General features: G+C 33.2%; 1 protein-coding gene across 1 annotated transcript; it reads left to right on the forward strand.

Moving 5' to 3' along the window:
- The first annotated feature begins 14,199 nt into the window (after positions 1-14,199).
- On the forward strand, positions 14,200-17,861 carry LOC127098445 (GDT1-like protein 4). The gene is made up of 12 exons (XM_051037044.1): positions 14,200-14,453; positions 14,543-14,611; positions 15,119-15,178; positions 15,295-15,342; positions 15,585-15,673; positions 15,774-15,810; positions 15,893-15,940; positions 16,440-16,508; positions 16,595-16,639; positions 16,746-16,807; positions 17,018-17,090; positions 17,406-17,861. The coding sequence occupies exons 1-12, from the start codon at positions 14,436-14,438 to the stop codon at positions 17,475-17,477; spliced, it is 690 nt and encodes a 229-aa protein (XP_050893001.1). The 5' UTR covers positions 14,200-14,435; the 3' UTR covers positions 17,478-17,861.
- Positions 17,862-24,471: the final 6,610 nt, after the last annotated feature.

The following is a 24,471-nucleotide window of genomic DNA, read 5'->3' on the forward strand; positions in this document are numbered from 1 at the left end:
TTTCACTTCTCCAAAGCCCCAAAATATCGAAACAAAGCGAGTTGCCTTGTGTTGGGGGAGTTTTTCACTAGGGAGCATTGAACATTGTGTGACTTCTTCTTTTTAGAGCAACACTTTTGTGAGAGACACACCACATATTCATCCAAAATCTTAAGATGATAGGTGGATGTGTTCTCTCACTTATAAATGCTTAAATCTCCATATTTTTAACCAATATGGGACTATTACTCACACTACTCACACTTGATACATTTTCAACACTCCCCCTCAAGTGTGAGTCCACAATGCTCTCCCTCAAGCGGAAGTTCTTTTTTACTTCCACAAACTATTGTACCGCATATAACATTTCTTATTCACCATCCTGACGCTGTTGACACTCTTCAGCGAAACGTTTCTTATTTACCACACTGGTATCATTGACTTTCGATACAAGTAAGTTGGTCCCTTTATCGAACCAAAAGCTCATGATACCATTTGTTAGGGGAGTTTTTTCACTATGGAGTAGTGAACATTGTGGGACTTCCTTTTTTAGAACAACACATTTGTGAGAGACACACCACATATTCACCCAAAATCTTAAGGTGATAGGTGGTTGGTTCTCTTACTTATAAATACTCAAGTCTCCACATTTCCAAAATGTGAGACTATTACTCACACTACTCACAGTTGATACATTCTCAACATCCTGTACCCATAAACGATTACTCATTGCCATCATGTGGCACATCTGGTCTTGTACTAAAAAATTTGCCATTCATTCTGTAGTTCGCTCCTTACCCATAAACAAAAAATGTCGCCATTCATTCCTTTCTCCATCATTTTTCTTCTACTGAAAAAAAAATTCTTTGATTTCATCTCTGTCGAGTTCGACCTAGTGAGTCCATGCCTATTGTGTTGCATAGGTACGAGTACGTATCCAGTACCCGGTATGGGTACTAGTACGAAGTACATAATTTTTAGAAAAACTAAGGTACGGGTATGCTAGTATATTTTTTTAAATATAAAAATGACAAAGAAATTATATTATTTAAAAAATAATAAAATATTAAAATTAAAAAACAATTTACTTAAACATAGTTAATATTTGCGCAATAACATAAATAAATCACACTTAAAAACTATCAATAATATCAATATTTTCCTCTCCAGTATCATTAAAAAGAGCGACTTCTAGTTCAGGTTCATCGAGATAAAGACTAACAACTTCAAGAATACCAACTTCATCAAATAGATCTCATTCATCTCCACCAATATCCCACATTTTTGTTGCTCCTTCAGTATAAACCTTACTCTTTCTCAAGAGAAGGCAAATATTTGTATGAACAAAAACTAAATTCTCAACACTCTTTGGACTGACCCTATTCATTTTCAATGAGTGAATAAATCTATATGTACTCCAATTTCTCTTAATAGAAGATGAAGAACACGGTTGTGAAAGAAGTTTCAATGCAATGGATTGGAGTTTAAGGAAAGAAGATGCAATAATAGAGTTAGAGTTTTAGAATTGGGGTAGAAGATAACAAGATTTAAAAAATTGATAATATTTATAAAATGTGTTATTATTAATATTATGAAGTTATTATTATTAATGAAATAACTTTTATGTTATTAACATTATTATAAACTTTAAAAAAATCAATTATTATTATTAATGAATTTTTTATATCATTAACATGATTAAAAAAAAGACATGGAATAAAATTTGATAAATATGACATGACACATCATCAAACCGACTCTGGTGTCATTAAAAATTGGTCTCAAATTAAATAGGACTAAAATCTTTTAAAAAATCCTAAAAAGGGACTAAAAACTCAGATTTTAAAATGGAAGAAACAAGAAAAGAAAAATAAAAGACCAAAGTTATATATATATATATATATATTATATATATATATATATATATATTATATATATATATATATATATTATTATATATATATATATATATATATATGACTAAGATTAAATCCTCAATTAACAAGAACGAAAACTAGAAAGGCCAAACCTATTTTTAGTAAAATAATTTTAGATGACTATAGGCAAATCATTCAATCAAACTTAGTTGTGTAAAGAAAGGTTTAAATTGACTAATTTATTTGCATAAGTAATTAAGATTTTAAATTGACTAATTTATTTGCATAAGTAATTAAGATATTCATTTAAAGTTCTATAAATATAGTTTTCCCATCTTTTTATTAACAGTCAAGGTATCTATCGTCAAAGGATTTTGAAAGAATAGTGAGTTTGGAAACACATCAATCCAAAAAGAGATTCTTTAATATATAATATATTATATATATATATATATATATATATATATATATATATATATATATATATATATATATATATATATTGTATTGGTCAAAAATTACGCGTGGGCATGTCTTCTGCAAGAGCAAAGAGACTCAAAGGCCTTAGTAGATTTATAACATTATATGGTGGTTAAGGCTTGCCCACGATAGCGAGAAGCCCCGTACGACGGTGTTTTGAGGTAGTTTATGAGACCTGCTCACATGGGGTGAGAGGCACTGGTGATGACTGGTGATGTCGTGCCTGGTCGGTAGTGGCTGGAACACGATGCAATGGTGCAAGACTGTGGTCAGCGGCACGATGTCACAGTCGGCAGTGTCCGGATGCGCGTGCGGCGAGGCGTCGTAGCACTGTAGGCGTGATTCTGCGTCGATATTAGATCGCGACGCAATGGCCCACAAGAATGGGGCGGGTCGGCGGGTTACATGTAGTCGGGACGGTTGGCGGTCGACGAGGACGAGTCAGGATTTTCGGGTTTGTTGTCAAGTCGGTGAATTTTTTAGAAATTTCGAGTTTGGTGACCTTCTATTACCTTTCTGGTGAGTTTAAGAGTCAGATTTGTTACATTAGAGTTGTTTAGAGTTGAAGTTCAGAATATAGGATACACTTGGGTGGGGTTTGAAGTCTTTTGACATTATAAAGATGCTTTTTGAGTAATATTTTTATTTGTTTAAGGTTGTCAAGTCAAAATAGTTAAAACTGAGTTGTTGAGTAATTTATAATAATATTATTGATTTGTTGAGTTAAAATTTGAGTAATTTAATACGTCCAAAATTGTTTTGATAAGTATAAAGTATGCCTGGAGTATTTGTTACCTTACCGTATTGGTGGTCTTACATGAGTAATAATGTTTTACTCATTGATGAGTAACTATGATCATTTTATATAATTTTATTTGATTTGTAGTTACATAATCTTTTGAGTTGAGTAGTTCATAGAGGAACTACGGAGTTGGCCTTACATTGACAAATTTGTGGTTCAGAGAGAACCTTATTGAGTACGAGATATGAATATTATTCCCTGATTACGAGTTTGACTGTTGAGTATGTGTTTTAAAAGTTATTGTTGAGTTTCATGCATTCATGTATATTGGAGATAAGTATGACTTTGGTCTGACGAGGTCACGGTTCAGAGAGGAACCAATGACAATCTCATGTTCATAGAGGAACACAGTTCAGAAAGGAATCAAAGACATGGATAACTCGATAACATAACTTTGAAATAAAAAACATTGATATCACATGCATATTGGAGGAGAATTACATAGTATTTCATTTGCATTGTAATTGATTGTGGGTATGAATTATCATATGTGTTGATGTTGTTGTTATTTAAACTATTATTGTTGATTAATGCACCAATAACATCTGTGAAGTTATTCTCATCCCTTTTTGATGTTGTGTTGTTCGTTATGGTGGTATTGTAAATATTCAGACAGAGGAACACTACGTGATGCTTGCTGCGAAGGATTGACTTAGATGTCGACTTCTTTTTGTTTATAGTTTTGAGTTTAATTTCTGCGTTGTCACTATGATAATGTAACATTGAGACAAGTTTCATTATTTGTTATTTTCTAAGTTTTATGAATTATTTAATTATGTTAATATGTTTTCAATTGAGATTAAAATGACTTGAATTTCCGTTGCGTTGTTATAAAAAGTTTTTGAGAAGCATGTCTATTTGAGGGAAATGTGTGTCACCCTTAGTGTTTAAATATGATAATTACATGTTTTCGTTTAAATTATGAGTTTTCAAGATTAGAGTTACACTCTTTCTTTCTTGACTCATACGTCAAAGATACTTTTGAATGGGTCTTTGGATCATCGCCCTTCTTTCTTGACTCGTACGTCAAAGATGCTTTTGAGTGGGTCTTTGGATCATCGTCCGAACGACACAACTCCTAGACAAGGATGCCCTGGTTTAAGACTTTCATAAATATAACACTACATATATTATATTAAAAGAGGTAAAGTAAATAATTTTTTATTAAATATATAAATAACAAAAATACCTTTAAGTCTAATCATTTAAAAATATGTTATAATTAAATGTCTTATTTTTCTTTTTTTATGTCAATCAAGTGTTCATACTCTTCCGAAAAAAATAATTTAATTCATGTATTACTATTGATCGATGAAAATTTATTTTAAATTAAATTGTGAATACTTCTTCTTATAACGACAAATGTTAATATGTTTAATAAAAAGAATTTTAAAATATTTTATAGTCTTCTGCCTATTTCAAATATTTTATATATATAACTAATTTATAAGTACTGGTCATTTAAAATATTTTATATAATTAGTTATTAATAATCATCATATTATTTTAAAAATTCGGATTTTACTCTAAACATCTCCAAAATTATATCTTCATAGTATTTTTTCACAAATTTAAAAATTAAAAAATATGTGGTATTTTGGATAAAATTCTAGTCTAGACAAGGATAATTTATGTTTCAACATAGTTGTGCATGTTGTAGTCGAAGTCTGTTAAAATTTGTAGGAGTCGAAGATGTGCATACTATAATCGAAGTATGTTTTAGTATGTAGTTATATAAGTTAGATTGTTGCTTAGGTTAGATTAGTGTTTAAGTTAACTTGTAATTTATAAATAGACTGCTTTCTCAGGTTGTTGAGAGGGTTAAATGTTGGCCGTTATTATTCACTTGTAACCTTTTGCCCTAATTGGAAAAGTGAACAGAAAAAAGGTTTTAACCAATTTTTATTATTCTTCTTTTCTCTTCTCTCTCACTCTCTTTCTTAAAACTCTGAATCCTTTTTTTGTGTTTGTTCAAGAAAACCTCTAATTCTCATAACATTGCTTTATTTCTAGTGCGATGATTGTCACAACAAACTGGTGCGGTAAGCGTGGATCAATATTCCGTCAATGAAATATGAGATGGAGAAGACGACAACATGTGTGTGGAGCAAACTCGAAGGATTGTACATGACTAAATCCTTGATAAATCGTTTGTACATGAAGTATACTCTATATTCATTCAAGATGAATGAAAATATAGTCTTGACGAAATAGTTGAATACTGTTCAACGAGCCGATTCTTGAAGAATATCAAGATTAGTATCGATGATGAAAATCACACGCTAAATTTATTATAGAAACTCAATTTTTTTTCTTAGTCTTAATATTGGAAACATAATACTGAATTTATTATTATTTATTAAGATCGAATATATTGGTTATTTCCTAAATAATCTTACTAGTAATGATTAATGCTAATAAATAATAAATGTTTGTATATAAAATAAATATGAATACAATATCTCATTTTTTTCTTACTTTTTTTATTTCAGTTTCCAATACATATACTCCTTACGTACCCGTTTATAAGAAAAAAACACTTTTCTTTATAAATTATAAGAAAAAAAATATCAATTTTATTTCATTTAACCATTTTATTCTAAAAAATTCATCTTTTGCAAAGTAAAATTAAATGCAAAGTGCATTTAATTTGTTCTTTGTCTCATTTTTTCTATAAACAACAACCAATCAAAATAGTTTTTACATCTTCCTAAAAAAACATATTTCAAAAAAGACATCAAATTTTAAATTTTCTTACTAAGTTTGAAATATTGGATTTTTGCTTATAAATTGGTACAAGTAGTATTAATCTCACTCATTATATTTTTCTTCTTTTTTTTTATCTTTTTAAACTTGTGTTGTCAATATCTTATTTTGCAAATACAAAGAAAAAAATGTAAAAGAATATTGGAAGTCAAATAAAATGAGTAATACAAAAATATAATATCAGATTTTATTTGTCTAATTTTTGTATTTTAGTTTTAATTTTGTATTTTAATTTTGGGTTAATTGAAGTTATTATTTTATAGTAATGTCTACTAGCAAATTTGACTTTAGAGATTCAAAATTTTAAAAAATAGAATTTATTGGACCCACCTCATTTAAAAATCCGCATTAAACCCCAATATTGATTGGATCAACCCTTCAGATAACACTTATTTTTACACTCGTGATAACACTTATTTTTACACATAGCAATTACACTATATTCTTTTAAAATTAAAAATAAAATAATTAGAGGTAAATAATGCATTATGAATTAAGGCACGTATTCAATAGCGAGATAATGGATTTCTTTTAAATAGTCAATTTTTTCAATTTAAATACTAAAATAACCTATTTTTCAAATTAATTACCGAAATAACCACCTTTCACTACTAATGCGCCAGTTGAACTGACACATCCAATTAGCATTCAAAGGAGGCGTCCAAGCATCTGACGCATGCATGCAGCCAAGCATGTGAAGGCGCCACATGCATAGCCGCATGCATGTAGGCATTTGAGTGTGCGCCACATGCATTGACGCATGCATGTACCATGTGTGTGTGGCGCCTAGGACAATGACGCATGTATGTGTGCTGATCTATAAATACATTGCACATTTCCCATAATTTTTCACACAACTTCTTACTCTCTTTCCATTTTCCTTCATTTTCCTTCAATCTCCTTCAATTTTATTTTCTTTAACCATGTCTGAATACTTATATATTCACAAGAGAAATGTCGATTTAATATTTTCAGCAGTGCAACCTCCGATAAAGATCCGACTTTGGAATATAGAAAAATTTGAACATCTTAATAGGACGTTGAACCGTTGGTTAAATGAAGAAATTGCAGAGGATTAAAGGATCTTAAGAATTCAATGGATTGAGTCCATGTTCAACCAAAATGGAGAAGTTCGTGTATAAGTGAATATTAAGACTGACCGAGACGTTCACAGGATGATGTATAATATGTTCAAAATTATTTTGATGGTTGTAATCACATTGTTACATTGTTGTAATCGCATAGTTATGATGTTTATGTGTTGATTTTGTTAGTAATGGTATTTTATTTGTTGTAGTTTGTTGTGTTGTTGTTTATGTGTTGCTTATGTGTTGTGTGTGTTGTATTTGTTTGTGATGGTATTTCCTCCCAAAATTATCATATGAAATAAATGTTGTTTTTAATATAAAGCAAAAGAGTTACAATTAAAATTATCTTGTTGTGCTTGTTCCAATACTGGGACAGTTAGTACGATTATGACCGGGCTGACGACATGAACTACATAATCTAACCATTTTGTTCACCGTATCCATTTCGATTCGAATACGGGTATTGTTTGGGCGATCCTTTTTCTTTCTTCGCATTATTTCATTGTGCTAGAGAATATTCCCTTGATATGCAGGCCAATAATCCTCTTTTGCTACCATTGAAAAGCTAATTTTGTAAACATTGGAAATACTTATGACTTTGTAAACGTCGGATAGTAAGTAGGATGGATTCCGTCAAACCTTTGAACATGCCGCTATGACATGGGAGCAGGGCATACGAAAGGCTTGGAACTTTCTACAATCGCACCAACCTCTATCTTGTTCCACTCTATAGTATTCCTTCGGCATGCCTTCGTTATGATCCATGGACTCAGCAACACTGTACCAACCTTTAGTACGGTCAAACATCATGACCACATGTGTGTTAGCTTTGGCAGCTTCCTCTCTAATGAATTTCATTCAAGCGTCACTGAACAACTTCCCAGATTGTAACACTGAACTCCATTTGGAACGTCTGGTCTCAAACAACGTCTCTAGCCTGAAATAGGTTGCTTGCACTAAAGAGATTATAGGTAGGTTTCGGATGCCTTTGAAGACATAACTCATTGATTCCACAAGATTTGTTGTCATGTGGCCCCAACGTTGACCGTTGTCATATGCCCTAGTCCACTTCTCCAATAGAATATTGTCGATCCACCGTACTGCATTTACGTTTGACAATTTGATGTATTTGCGGTAGTTTTTAAAAGAAGGTTTTGTTAATGCACACCTTGCATTGACAACCTTCTTCCGCAATGTTTTATCTTTGATCTCCCGCATAAAATTTTGAGCGATATGTCTAATGTAGTAGACATGCATCGACGGAGGATCCTTCCAACCATTATCAATATTTTTGTAGGCACTCACTATTGAAGGGTGTTGATATGAGATCAAACATAAGTTAGGCTAGGGAGCAACGTGCAATCAAATATTTTTTAGGAAAGAACTCCATCCCTCAGCAGTCTCTCCTTCAACTAGGGCAAATGCGATTGGAAAAATGTTATTGTTGCCATCTTATGCCACTACCATCAGTAGCGTTCCTTTATATTTCTCGTACAACCATGTACCATTAATTTGTATAATAGGTTTACAAAAAGCAAAACCTTTGATGCATGGTTGATACGCCTAGAAGAGTTTGTGAAATATTCCATTACCAATAGCACAAATCCGGTTTGGGGTATACGCTGATAACGTTTCCAAATTGACAATAGTCCGTGGAGCATAATGTTTAAGAGCCACCAAGTATTTTGGAAGTTGTTTGTAAGATTCCTCCCAATTGTCAAACACTTTTTCAACCGCCTTAGTCCTAGCTATCCAAGCCTTCCTGTATGATGGAGTATAATTATATTGTGTTACAATATGTGAGATTATTGTATTAACCTTTAACGATGAATTGTCGCTAATGACAGACAAAATTTCATCGCATATTAACTGAGAGTTGAGTTTGCGATGGTCTTGCATTGGGTTCGTGATTAAGCATGTGTGAACTGGACCCATAGAACCAATCTCCCAAGAATCACTCCTCTTCCGATAAGATGCTGACAACCGAAACAGGCATAGCTCATTTTGACAATAAATCTTATACCTCATTGCATTAGTTCTATCAACCCTATAATCAACTGATAATTCCATATGATACGCCCAGAAGGCTCTGACACAACCTTCTTTTGTGCGAAATGTGTCTCCTTCTTTTAATGATCCTTGAATTTGCATATAAGGATTGTAAAATATATCTGATGAAGGTTCATTTGCACCCAAATTTAAGTTTGTCATGTGTTGAGGTGGACAATATACATGACTAGCTGGTAATGGATTTTCTTCTCCTTCATAATTCACCATTGAATCCATCAATAACTCGACTTCTTCTTCTTCCTCGTCAACAACATTGACTTCAGCTTGTTCGTCATCATCAGTTTCACAAAACACTTGTGATAGATCAACGAACTAAGACATTTGATGTTGTTGTGTTAATATATATAACTTTATATCATTGTACCCAGATTGTTCATGACTGACAAACATATGCTGAACATCGTCATCATCTCGAACCTTCAACTAATAAAACTTTACTTGGTTGTCTGCAAAGAACGTCGGATTTTTATAGATGATCTGTCCCACTTGACTACACAACAATTTATTTTCTATTCTTTGTTTCAAATGTGAAAAAATTTTATCGTCAATTTATTATAAACCGAGTTACTTTTGTGTTGCGAAAACAAAAATCGAATAAGTGATACTCAAATATTTCACCATCAGTATGGACACTGATCATGTAATGTGGTGATGAAGACATTTTTTTTAAATGTAAGTTTAATATTTGATGGTGAGTGCATTGATCACATATTAGTATGCAGTTAAATAGGGTAGATGGTGAAGGCAGCATAAGGCAAGGCAAGTGTACTGATCACTTAAAGAATTTGTAGGATTCCATGCAAAGACAAGACAAGGCAAGGCATGCGCCTACAAGTTCTCTGCCCTAATAAGCCAAGGCATTCACCTGCAAAGAGGCTTCTGCCCTAATAAGCCAAGGCAGACGCCCTTATAAATGGCTCATAAAGCAACCCACACGCCCTTAGCTTTGGCGCCTACTCACATGCACGCTTAAATACTTGCATGCACCCTTAGCTTTGGCACCTACTACCATGCATGCAAAAGTAAAAGGCATGCTCCCTTCCCAAGGGCGCCTAACTTATACATCATATGCTATAACTTGCCAACCTATCTCATCTATAAATATTGCAGCAACTCACAACATTCAGCATCTGCAACACTCAATATTTGTAACACTTAATACCTGCAACATTTAACCTCTACAACACTTAACCTCTGCAACACTTAACCTATACAACACCCAACCTCTACAACACTCAACCTATACAACACCCCACCTCTACAACACTCAATCTCTATTGGCTATGGGTGATGAACATCGAGGAATAATCGATAATATTGCGACATTTGTATGTTATTACTTATTCTTATTCTTATTTTATAACAAAATGTCTCTATTGTTTATTACATCTTCTTACTTATTTCTTACTTATGTTTTATTAGGACCCAAAGATACTTCAATGTCGTGCACATGAATATGTACCATACGATCCTTTGATAGAACCATATATTCGAGGATGCGGTTTTGGTAATCTACTCAACATAATCTCATACTCGGTTGACTACAAATTCATTCTTGCTTTGTTAGAGAGATGGAGACCCGAGACTCACACATTTCACCTTCCTTTAGGTGAGTGTACCATCACACTTGATGATGTCTACATGTTGTTAGGTCTATGTATCGATGGTAAGACCGTAAATGATAGAGTTAACCAAGACAACTCTATATGCGATGAATTGTTGGGTGTCCCTTTGTGTGAAGACACAACTACAGGAGATAATTATGTTCAAGCTAGGGGTCAAGGTATTAATTAAAAATATCCTAAACAATATTATGCAAGTATAACATTAAACAAAGAATCTACCGAGTATGAAAAGATAATTAAAGCTCAATGTTATATTATAATTTTATTTGGTAATTTTTTATTTCCTGAAAGTACTAGTAATACGGTAAATATTATGAAGACAAGCTTCTCAAAGTATTTTGATGAAGACATGTTCTACAAGCAAATGTGCATCACAAAAAGAATGGTTCAAGACTCAAGCACAAGTCAAGCTTCACTTATAAAAGAATTTCAAGTCTTGAGGATTTCTATTGAATTGATCAAATTATTAAGGTATAAAGTTCTCAACCTCTCTATGCTCATTCAAGTGCTCAAGAGTTTCATTCATACATGTCATATTTCATTTAGGTCTCTTAAATATTTTCATTTGACCTTATAATTCATTTTAACTGCATTTGGTCATTCTACCTTGATGGTAATCGATTACCAGGTTTGAAGTAACCGATTACCAGTTGACTGTGCTGCCTCTTGTGACAATTTTTGTAGCAGGTAAATGGTTACCATATTTTGGGTAATCGATTACATGGTGAAAATTTTCAAATTTTTTTAACGTTGGTTCAGGTGTAACCGATTACACCATATTGGGTAACCGATTACCACTGAACTAGTGACAGAAATAAATGCATTTTTTCATGAAAACATTTTCTGAATTGTGTTCTTGAATCATGACCATTTAGAAAGGTGTCTAAGGGTTATATATACCACATATTTTTAGAATTTGAATTGATCTCCTTCACACTAATACTTCAAACAATTTTTATCCTTATCTTTTCAAATTTTCTCAAGTGTTGTTGATTAAATTTTCTGGTGAAACTTTCTAGACATAATTTTCAATATACATTCATATAGTTTCATCCATACCATTCTTAGAGCACTTTTATGTCATAAAGAGAATTGATTTCTTAAAAGGAAAAGATCAATCAATATATTGATATATTGTTCCATCTTTCTAAAACTTGTAAAAACTCATATTTTTCTTGTTATCCTTATTGTCCAGGATTGTTGGAAATAAGAGGTTCATTAAAGGGAGGATTGTTCTCTTTTTGAACTTAGTGAAAAATCCAAGAGGATTGTTCTTGTTAGAGTATGTATAGAAAGACTAGGTTGTCTTGTCCATAAGATCTAACAATAATAAAATCTCTTACATGTGGTAAGGGGACTGGAGTACTCTCGGATTGTGAGGGGAACCAGTATACGTCTCAGTGTTCTTTACTTTTTGCACTTTACCGTTTCATTGCATAACCAAACCAGAAAAGAAAGAACAAGTTTTCATAAAACCGAAAAAAGTTTTCAAAGAACCTAATTCACCCCCCTCTTAGGCGCATACTCAACTTACAAATATAATTTATTTGTCGTTGTTACGAAACATAAATAAGGTAAGCACATGTAGCTGGAGTTCAACTGTTTTGTCTCATCTATATAGTTCATTGTGTAAAAATACCAAAAAAATACTTGTATGTTTTATTCTTGCGCCTATTTGCTACAAGCATGGGGTTGGTCAAGATTGTCGTCACTCACCCCGGTCAACGAGAAGACATTCATATTCTCCTTTGCAACAAAGTAAGTTTAAAATTTTACCATCTAATTTATTAGACTTTATACTATAACTAACTGTAAATAATATTTTTCGAATTTTTTCGATCTAGGTGGTCAGTTAAAGGGATGAACTACAACAGGTGTCTGAAACACGTTGTAGTAGTATATCACAATCTTTTAGACCACATTGGATCAGACGATATAATACTACTACACAACTCTATATTTGATTTTAAAAAAATTATCCAATTACATATCATCCAATCATGTCATATTCTTGTACAATTTATCTAGAGGCCATATCTGGGTCTTGATCATCATATTAACCATGATGTAGTTGCAGTTTGGACAACAAAAACACCAATTATCTGGTTCATTATTGTGGAGATGCACCAAAGTGACAGTGTAAAACTATAGTTCGACATGCAACAATAAATTTCAGAATCTCCAACGTGTTTGGGAGATTGGCATCAACAAAGAGTCGATGGCCAATGAGATTATTCCGACTAGAGATACTTCGCAAAAGAGATATGTTGTCATTGGAGGAATCGACAATAACACATCTTAAACGAACCAGTCATACATGGTGCTAGACCAACTCAACATTACATGACATGGTTTAGGTCGGTTACAACGCCACCGTTTGTGTCTGAGCCAAGGTATTTGATTGATCCATACCAATGAGCTTCGTCATCAAACACCCAACAACAAATCCCCGCCCAAGAACAATGTCAACCCACCCAAACCCAACGACCAACCTCACACCATCACCATACCATATACACCCAACCACCAACCACCCAACCTCGCAACCAGTTCATGCCACACACCCAAACTCAAAACCAGGAATCAAACCCTAACCACCAACAACCATACACAACCATCACAACAGTCTATAACTCAAATGATTCATACGATTCATCGTCATGCCATCATAGTCCCCCACCAATGAACACCTAAACATCCCACAACCACAACACCCAACCATTGTTTGACTTTAGTACACCACATGAACCATTGCTTCGTTTCCAAAACGATTCAATGTCACAATTCAGGCAACCATACCGTCCACAATACACCCAACCACAACGACCCAACTACGACAACATGGACACCGAACTCAGTTACGGAAGCGCCGTGGACGACAACCCCCTAACTATTGGGGACAAATGATAACAAATCTATCAAATACCGCTGGACCTTCCACCAGACCTTTACACTAGCCACCATTGCATCATGTCAGCACTCAAAGACCCCAAACACCTCAGGGAAATCGTGAGAGACCTCGAAGACAGGCTAATACACCTGGATGTGGAACATGTGGGCGTTTCAATCGGATAAGTCATTGACTTTCTTGTCAATTTTATGTATTTTTATTTTATAATATTATATAATTTTTAATTTAAATATTTAATTTAATTATTCATAATTATAAAATTTAAAATTTAAATAAAAAATAAAAACGGAAAGGGCATGCGCCACATGAATTGGTGCATACACTGATGTGGTGTATGCATGCGCCAATGCATGTGGCTTCAAGGCATGAATGCGCCTATGCCATTGGCGCCTAAGCCCATTTGCATTGCATGTATGCGCCAGATGCCTGGATACCTCCTTTGAATGTTAATTAGATGCGTCAGTTAGTTGATTATTTTGATAATTAATTTAAAAAATATATTATTTTAGTAGTTAAATGGAAAAAAATGATTATTTTAAAAATATAAATAAAAAAGAGAAGGAAATATATTTGGATGCTTTAATATATCCAGATTCCGTGAAATGGAACTGAATCCTATACTCTGAATTCTGATCCGAACAAATCATTTTTTATTTTTCATTACATTAAAATAAAAATAAAATAAAAAAAAGAACCACGCGCGCACCGTGTATTTGTTTCCCATTCATTCATAATCATATCAAACTCAAACTGGTAACGATTCACACTCACAATCAGAGAGAAGAGAAAATCACACACACACACACTCTCTCTCTCTGAACCCTTCGTTCTGCAAATATGAGCTCAATTGTTCAGGTATTTCTTCATCAATTTCCCTTTCATTTTCACTTCAATTTTCAATTTCTTGCTTCTTCGTCAACGCTAATTTCATTCACTTCGATTAGGGTTTTACAAAGTCACTTGCCATGACCGTTCTCTCCGAGATCGGTGACAAGACTTTCTTTGCAGCTGCGGTTAGTTTATTCCACAATTCCGTTATATATTTTTCCTTTTTTTTAAATCATTTTTTCTTGATTTTATCTTAACATTTTCAATTATATTTTCTCAGCTGAAACTACCTCAGATATGACTACTTTTTTTATATATATATATAATATAATTTCTATGATGTGTGTGTAGCGGTTGCAATTTGACCAATGAACTGTATAAGTATTCATGTTATTTTATTATGATTCTTTTCAATTGCATAAAAAAAAGTTCATAGCTCTAATTGTGTTGGAAGTGTTGTTTGATTAAGTATAATTGAATTTGAAATATTAGATGTGTTGTCTATAGTATTTTATTGCGTAAAAGTATGATACTGAAATAGAATATTGCGGCAGAAGTTGATCCATGTAGCCGATCTCATTTAGTTGGATAAGACTTGGTTATTGTTGTTGTTGTATATTTTTCTTTGTTGCTTTGAGAATAGAAACTAAAAGTATTGAGTTTTTGATTTATTGATGTTTTTTTTTTTGAAGATACTGGCTATGCGCCATCCGCGACGCCTTGTCTTAACAGGTTGCCTTGCGGCTTTGATAGTAAGAACTTCTTTCTCCTTTTCTTTAAAGTACTGATATTTTGCTTGTTACAATATTTGATTTTGTTCTTTTTTCCATCTGATTCTCATAGTTTGATGTATAATTTCCGATTATAGGTGATGACAATTCTCTCTGTTCTTGTTGGTTGGGCTGCTCCAAATCTGGTGAGCATTCTTTCTTCAGAATTATCATTCTTTCTTCAGAATTATCATTCTTGTTTGTTTATTACTAGATCCTTAAAAGGTGTTATATTATCATGGTACTGAACATGATTTTGCATATATTGAGATATGATATTCAGTGTAGATGCATATGATAGGTGTTATCTAACTCTTGTTTGGCCGTATTATCTTTTTTACTTTTTTCTTTGATTTCTTCCCTTAGTGATTTTCATGCTATTGTGCAGATCTCGCGTAATTGGACTCATCATATTACAACATTCTTGTTCTTGGGATTTGGACTTTGGTCCTTGAAAGAGGCTATATTTGAAGGAGGGTGAGGATTTATTATCCCTTAAATCTACTTGATTATACATTTCTAATGAACATCAGTTATCATCTGAGTAGGGTTTTTTGTACTCAAATTTGATGGACAGGGAATCAGAGGAGTTGGCTGAAGTTGAAGCTCAATTGGTTGGTTTTTCACCTTTATTTGATTTCTTATGTTGAGTCAATTTTTATCTTTTTGACAGCACCCTAGTATTGTGATTATTAGGACAAAGATTGGAAGGCTAAAAATGGAGCTACAAAAGATAGCAAAAAGGTAAATAATATCTGTCTAATTAAATTGGTGTTGCATTCTTTTTGTGTGCCTCCATGTCCCACTCTTTTGATCTGAGCATGTATTGAAAGTTTATGTTAGTCCTTTAAGACCATGCACAGTCATAAATTTTAAACATTTCAACAGAAAATATTTTGTTTACTTTGTATGATACTGTATTGATTACAAAAGTGTTAAGTGATTCTTGGAAAGTTCTTAGAACTACTACAACAGGACATAGATTGTGGTTCTTAATATCTACGCTACAAATAGATTGCTGTAAACTTGTTCATGCTTTGAATTTGAATAAGGCACCTAAAATCTTGTAGAGAAATCTTTAATATCAAAATCTTCAATTACACGACTTCTGATTCACGAGCTTGAATAAGAATTCTGCACTTATTTTGAATAAATATTTGATTAAAATGTATAAAGCAGAGTTTCCCTATGTCATGTGTTCATTTTCTAAGACTGGATACACATTATTTGTCTTAATTTCCAGGATGATGATGCCACAAAAAAGCATAAACAGTCATTTTTATCACAGTTTTTCTCTCCCATCTTGTTACAGGTAATAAATTAGCAGTATCTCCATAGAATATTTAATTGAATACTGAATTATGTCAAATTTGATTCCCTTTCATATCCATACTTCAGGCATTTTCTATCACTTTTTTTGGTGAATGGGGTGACAAGAGCCAGGTGAGCATAATTAGAAAACAGTTTTTTTTCTCTCTCTCGTATAAGCCATTATTGGAGCCAATGTTTCATCAGTCTCACTTTATTAAGCATAATTATTTTTGTTCAGTTGGCTACCATAGGTTTAGCTGCAGATGAAAACCCATTTGGTGTGGTTCTTGGAGGGATTCTGTAAGTTTCGACTATTCTTTTGTCTGCGTTCTAGAATCAACCGATTTCCTTGATTAATTTTGTTTACTGGAATTCTGCATACATGTTTGTGTAACTTGTAATGCGTAGTGTTTGTTTGGAGGCATGAGTATGTAAGAGGCGTCACATGTCTAAGGTCCTACAAATTTCTTAGGAGCGGTTCTGTAATTATTAGTTGTTTATTTTTTACAGGGGGCAAGCATTGTGTACTACTGCTGCTGTTATTGGAGGGAAGAGTTTAGCTTCTCAGATATCTGAAAAAGTGGTAATAATTTTTATCTTTTATAATTACTTCACATCACATCACATGTTGTCCATGTTTTCTCTCCTTTTTCTTTTTTTTACCTTTTTTTAAATTTAAAATTCATAGTTCGTTTTTCTCAAAATGTTCTCTTGCATCAAGTTCAAGTAATATTGAAATTAGTTTTAGACTACCAGGAAATAAATGAAAAAGAAGTGAAGTAAAACTTGATGCAAAACTTTCTGGATTTTATTGTGCAATTCTGATTTACTATTATTACCGGTAAACTATTAAGCTAAGCGTGCATGTCATCTAAATGTTGTACTCAATATATGGCAGGTTGGACTCTCAGGTGGAATTCTTTTCATTGTTTTTGGCATCCAATCATTCCTTTCTCCAGTTGAATCATGAAGTCTATGCCATTGGTTAGTGATCATTCTAGGCGCTTTTCTTACAAGATATGTTTAGCAAGTATGGTTGTTATAGTGGTTGAGATTGGCTTCCAAAAGAGCTCGCCTTTCCACCTTGGGTCAAAGTTTTCATTCTTTTTAGTTGTTAACTTTTTAAAGATTCTATGGTTCAAAATAAAGACAGCCTTGTAGAACCAGACCCAAATTTAGTATAGGAACTTGATTGGATTATTCCTTTTCAACACGAACTTGCAGGAACAGATTCTCTCTCGGGAGAATTTCACAAATTTGTAAATGTCTGTGAAGAGTCTTTTCACATGACAATGTTGTGTGAAATTTGTCATGTGAAAATTAACATTAAATGATCCATTTCCATGTGCCAACACTTAACCTCTTTATCTTCCTTTCATAATCTATTATTGCATGCATGTGTGAATTTCCAATGCTTGTTGCTGGTGGAATAAAATGATCATTTTGGAGAAAAAAGTGTCTTTAATTTTCAAGTTTTTTTTATTAATGTTCCCTAGGATGCTGTCTAAGTGGATAACGGTGGGAATGCCCCTGCATGTACCTGGGTTATAGGAAGTAGTAAAACAAGATTGGGGTAAGGAAGGAGGGGAGAAAAATCAAGCTTGTTTGTATGGATTGAGCTTGAATGGATGTTTGTATATGGATGAAAAATGCCTTTCTTTCATTGAAGCCAATGTTGTTAAATAGCGCAGATATAGCTTTACGGAATTTGGACAATATGTTATTTAGTATAAAATGCTGTCATATAGCCATTTTAGTGGTGCCATAGCGCCATTGCATAGTTAAATTGTTAGAATAGTAACCAATACAGAAGATTTAAGAGAGATGAAAGTAAAAGATAATGAGCACAATATACAACTCAATATACAATAATATCCCGGAACTGTACTGCAGGGGCTACTGCCCTGCACTCTCAAATCACCTACCCACAACAAACAGTTGAACCATGTTTGGACCAAACTCAAGGGCAGAGGCTCCCCACCCCTACCTCCCTTCAGTGTCTACATATATGCCATACTCAACAAGTTATATATGAAATTCCATATCTTCTTTGCTCGTAGTCAGAATCAGATAGTTTGTTGATGTTGTTATCTCGATGTTCTTAGTATATGAGTCATACTCTATAAATTTTAGCAATTTGCACCATGGATGACACTGTTTGAAAGCACAACTTAAGGATCTATTTGATTTGAGAAAACTTTTCTTATGTCATTTCCCTTTTCTACTAATAATTACAGAATGCTATCTGTGTTTCCAAATGAATATTATAAAGTGCTATGTTTTATCACCTAGTTGATCGATCCATCCATAATCTGCACTATCCCTCGTCCTAATATAAGGTCCTGTCTTAAATTTGAATGATCAAGTTGTATGGCATTTTCCTTTTCTTAACTATGGTTGCTCGCACACAATACTGCCGTGTCATGTGGTTAATTTCTGTATATCTATAATCTATTTAATCTTTTTCCACAAGTCAAAATTGGTTTTTGCATTTCAACTTTTTTTCATTACTTCTCCTAATATAATTTTTTCATGAACAATTTTGAACTTGGGATACAATCACTAGGGAGATATGAGATACTCAATTTTGAAATATTTAATTAAGTAGTAGGGTTGGCTACTGGACCCAACCCAATAGCAATTAAAAAAAAGTAATTTTAATTGTGGAGGAAATAGGCTGCAGGTTGACATGTGATGACTCAACGTGAAATAAAATAAATCATACAACACATGTCACGATATTCTCTGAGGAGAGGTAGAGTAACCACCAATGTAAGAGTAATTTGTATAAAAATGCTAACTAGTATCTAGTATTTCAAAGGGTTTACAAAATTAATTTTAAAAAACGCATATAATCAATACATTGAATTTGACACCCTCCTAATTAATTTCTAGCACCCCTCATGTTTTTATATCGTCAAAACTGTCTCTGTCTACGATGAAAACTTAAATGAAATTTATGTTTGAAATTTTTGATAGACAAAATGAAAATTTCAGTTGTATAAATTTCCGGTAGTGTATTATAAATTTTCGATATCAAAAATTTCATAATTTCTAGTATGTTACAAATAATTCTGAAAATTTGAAATTTACAGGTTGATATCGGAAATTTCAATCCTAATGAAATTTCTGGTAGTATTACTCGTGTGAAATTATATGTTCAAGATATTGCCAACAGTTTTGGATGATTGTGATTGCACCGACATATCTGTGTGGTCTAGAGTAAGTGTAAAGTTGTATAAATAGGGGGTGCCCTGTTGTTTGATAAAAATATCTAAAAAAATGTCTCTTTCAGGACCTTATATCCATAATTTGGACTATCCCTCGTCGTAATATAATTTGGATCAGACACTTAAAGTTATATTTTGAGAACATTTAATTTGACACCCTCCTAATTAATTTCTAGCATCCCTCGTGTTTTTATATTGTCAAAACGGTCTCTGATGAAAACTTGAATGAAATTTATGTTTGAAATTTTTGGTAGACAAAAAGAAAATTTCAAATGTATAAAATTTCCAGTAATGTATTATAAATTTTCGATATGAGAAAATTCATAATTTCCGGTATGTTACAAATAATTTTGGAGATTTGAAATTTACAGGTTGATACTGGAAATTTCAACCCTAATGAAATTTCTGGTAGTATTACTCGTGTGAAATTATATGCTCAAGATATTGCCAACATTTTTGAATGATTGTGATTGCACCGACAGATTTGTATGGTCCAGAGTAAGTGCAAAGTTGTATAAATAGAGGGTGACCTGTTGTTTGATAAAAACATCTAAAAAATGTCTCTTCCTTAATTTTTGATTAAGATATAAATGTACTTCAACGGAGCATCACCTCCCGTAGAGTTTCGGTTTCCGGATGACGCCACACCTCTCGCGGATCTGACGTCCAAGTTGAATGAATTATTGGCCGATACTGAAAACAAAAAGGTGAGAAAGATCGAGTTTCGTGAAGATTAGATTGATATTGACGAGAGGGTGAAATACAACCTTATTGAGTTGAAGAATGATGAAGATATGAAAGAAATGTGGAGATCATTTCGTCGTAGGATAACAAAGGGGCCAATCGAGTTAGATGTTAAGATTTCAAGGTATGTCGACGACATAATGAAGATGATTAAACATTCAGATTTGTCTGGTAGTGCATATGTTTTCTTATTTATCACCGTTTTTTAAGTTATATAATTGTTTATCAAATGTTAGTTTATGTTGATGTAGCATGAATGGAAGATAAAAAAAATGATGTAATAAAAAGTTTCTGATGAAGATGTCTGAGTAATATACAAATAATACAAATAATACACAATATATAAAAGATGTATAAATGGCCCCCCACGGGTTATATGTGTAACCCGGGCTAATCCAGTATAAATCTCGCCATATGGGTTCACCAAACCCATGCGGTTATCCATAATAACTGCAATCATCTGGAAGCGTTGTTGGTCATTGACTGTAGTAGTAGGAGGCGACACGTCATCAACAGATACCCCAACATCAGAAGGCCCAACATCACCTATATCCTCAACATGTGAAATGACGCGAGAGTGTGATACAATGAGGTACCACTCTAAGTAACCATCCTCACACTGTGATGGATGCTGAATTATAACTGCTCGATCTCTAATGACACGATCAGAGCTGATAAAGTTACTCTAAAACCATCAAACAATGCTCGCAAATGGTATATTTGGAACTGGTCGTAGGATACTCTAAACATAACCATACTATCTCAGACACCTCTCAGGCACGTGTCTAACAACCATAGTCTCCCACCACATATAACCAGAATATAATGAAGACTCTTCGAACTCACTGTGGACTCTATGATCTGTGTATGTTGTCTAGATGACATCATCTACAGTCAGCGCATCGAGCCTCTTCCGGCACTCAACAACACCACCCAAATGTGACTACCGCCCTTCCATCTCCTCGCCCGTAGGGCCCCCCACTATGGAATGTTGCACCCTTTTGTCATAGGTGGTGGGGAAATGCTCGTATATCCAGCACTGATATCAAAACACAAACATAACAACTAATAAATAGGAAATGTTATTTCTAACAATTAAACAACAAATCAACAAGAAATAATAATTTCAAGCTTACCTGTAATAGACTCAAATAACCAGCAAGCTGTCTGGTCTCAAATATTATCGCCACTCTAAGTGTTGTGTACATGATGGTCAATGTCGCGCAACACTAAGCCCAACTAATAATGTCGAGGCTATTGAATAGGCACACGTACCGGGCGTCAATACAAACACCTGACTTGTCCGCAAAGAGAGTACATGCAACTAGATGTAGCATGTACACCCTAACTGTAACCTCATGACTCCCAACCGCTACAAGCTCATTGTGCATCTTCCGAAGCCAAGACATACGAAGGTTAACGCCTCTGTTGATGCCAAACTCCTTCTGCACGACCTCCTCGAAAACTCTCAAATCTCGTGCAACAGCGAGACATTCCTTCTGCACATTTTCTTTATCATCTTTGATCCAATCCTTTTAGGTTTGTTTTCTACAACACCATTAATTTTGTGTGTAGGAATCAACAGACCTTCCTTCACATATTTTCAAATACTACAATCCATTTCTTTTATAAAAAACTCCATTTTTCTCTTTCCACAAACCACATCATTCTCCATTGATGAATAAAAGTTTGCTTATTGAATAGTTTGAAGACATTTTTCCTCCTGAGAAAATTAGTCCTTAATAAGAGTTAGGCTCTGATGCCACTTGTTGGACTAGTGAATTCAAGCACAATAGGGGGGAGGTGAATTACAGTATTTAAAATTCGTGATTAATTTTATACTTTTCTCGATTAAAATTGTGTTAATAGTTTCCTAAGAGTAAATTGCAACGGAAATAAAAGAAATAATTAATAGCAGAAAAATAAAGAGAGTAAGGGTTAGCGAGATTGCACCATAGAGTTATCCAGATTTGGCCGAACATTGGCCTAGTCTTGTCCCCAAGAGAATCGAGATTTTACGATTGGTTTATCTAATGAACCAAACTCAATATTCTCAATAGAATCACACTCTCAAGAATGAACTAAAATAACACAACCACTTACAAAATCTTTCTCACAAGCAAAATATAACTCAAAAGTACTATGACAACTTTAAGTGAAATAAAAATGTTTCTAGAGAGAGAAAACGAGAAAATAAAGAGATAAAGTCCTAAAAAAATGTAAAGCTTTGGAAAATGGCATGTAAACAAGTGAAAGCGAGGTTTGTTTACATAGGAGTTGGAGGCTCCAAAAAACGAAATGATTCGTGGACTGAATTAATGAGCCAATCAATTGATCCAAAGCTCCAATTGATTGGCCAACTCATTTGTAATATATTAGCAAGTCCAAATAAGAACGTTTGGATATAGAGTCGTTGCAAGTCATTAATGTTTTGTCCTTATCATTTAGGTAAACGGTTATCACTCTTCCAAATGATTGACTGACTCATAATAGTTTTACCAATCATTTGGCACAACTTACCAATCGATTGGTTAATTCAAATTATTTTGAATATATATATATATATATTATATATATATATATATATATATATATATATATATATATATATATATATATATATATATTATATATATATATATATTATTATATATAGAGAGAGAGAGAGAGAGAGAGGAGGAGAGAGAGAGAGAGGAGAGAGAGAGAGAGAGAGGAGAGAGAGAGAGAGAGTTGTCTTAGTACTTCTAAGCTACTTCCTTACTTTTACAATACTCGTGTCACTCAGACAGACAAATAGACACGACTTGGAAAACTTTCACACTTTATCTGAGGCTTCAAGATTCTTTGTTGGATTGCTTCTAATTATATAATCACTTTGATCTTGAATCTTTTCTTTTATGATGCATGAAATGATTCTTTGTATAAATCATAAAGGTTTAAAGCTATTACCCCAAACTTTAATCATTGTTGTCGTCATCAAAATTTCATATAGATCTTCAATGATATTTTACACCTGCAAGCACATAGATCAACAATATGCTATAGATGAATTTATGTCCTAGATGCAATCAGGACGCTGCGACAACTCTACAATATTTGAGAAATTATGAATTTGATACTCGTTTTTGGAAATATATCGGCTTCTTGTACACACTATTTTCCAAGGGGATAATTTATACGATTCGATTTGACATGACATTGACGTGGACTCTATCTTTTTGGCTGTTTGCTGGTGGTTGTGGCGCGCTAAGAACAACAATGTCTTGCAAATGAAATGTTATCTTCCTATACTTTGAAACTCATCACAATGATTTATGATAATTTGTTAGCTAAATATATTGTCAAATATAATTTGTCCCATCCAACGAGAACGATCACATGAAATGCAAACAAATGTAATATGATTTTGAATGTTGATGGTAGTAGCCTCAGTATTCCTAACGTCTCAGGTTTTGGTGGTTTTGGTTGATTGATTCAAAATGTTGATGATGCCCGTGTTCACAATTTTGCAAGTAATATTTGTTATTCCAACATCCTTCATGCTAAGCTGATGTCGCTATATCATGATTTGCATATGTCTTAGGAACATGACATCAAAGATCTGATGTGTTATTCTGAGTCTAACTCTACTATCAAGTTTATCTTAGAGTCTGTTAATGTTTTACATCACTATGTTGTGATTCTTCATAACATTAAAGATCTTCTCTTTAGATAATGACAACATAGTTTTAGCGAGGAGAATTATTATACTCACTTTCTAGCAAAAACATAAAATTGATAATGATACGAGATATTAATAAACATAATAATAATAATAATAATCACTTTTCTACTTACTAATAATACTAGTAGAGATTTTTTTTCCACTTGTAAAAAAACATAATAATAATAATAATAATAATAATAATAATAATAAAATAAAAGAAAAGAAAAGAAATAAAGAAGAAAGAAAGAAAAGTCCGTGGTAGGAAGGTTTTTGCGTGACGGAAA

Source organism: Lathyrus oleraceus, chromosome 6, assembly GCF_024323335.1.
Source record: "Lathyrus oleraceus cultivar Zhongwan6 chromosome 6, CAAS_Psat_ZW6_1.0, whole genome shotgun sequence".
In the NCBI taxonomy this organism is placed as follows: Eukaryota; Viridiplantae; Streptophyta; class Magnoliopsida; order Fabales; family Fabaceae; genus Lathyrus; species Lathyrus oleraceus.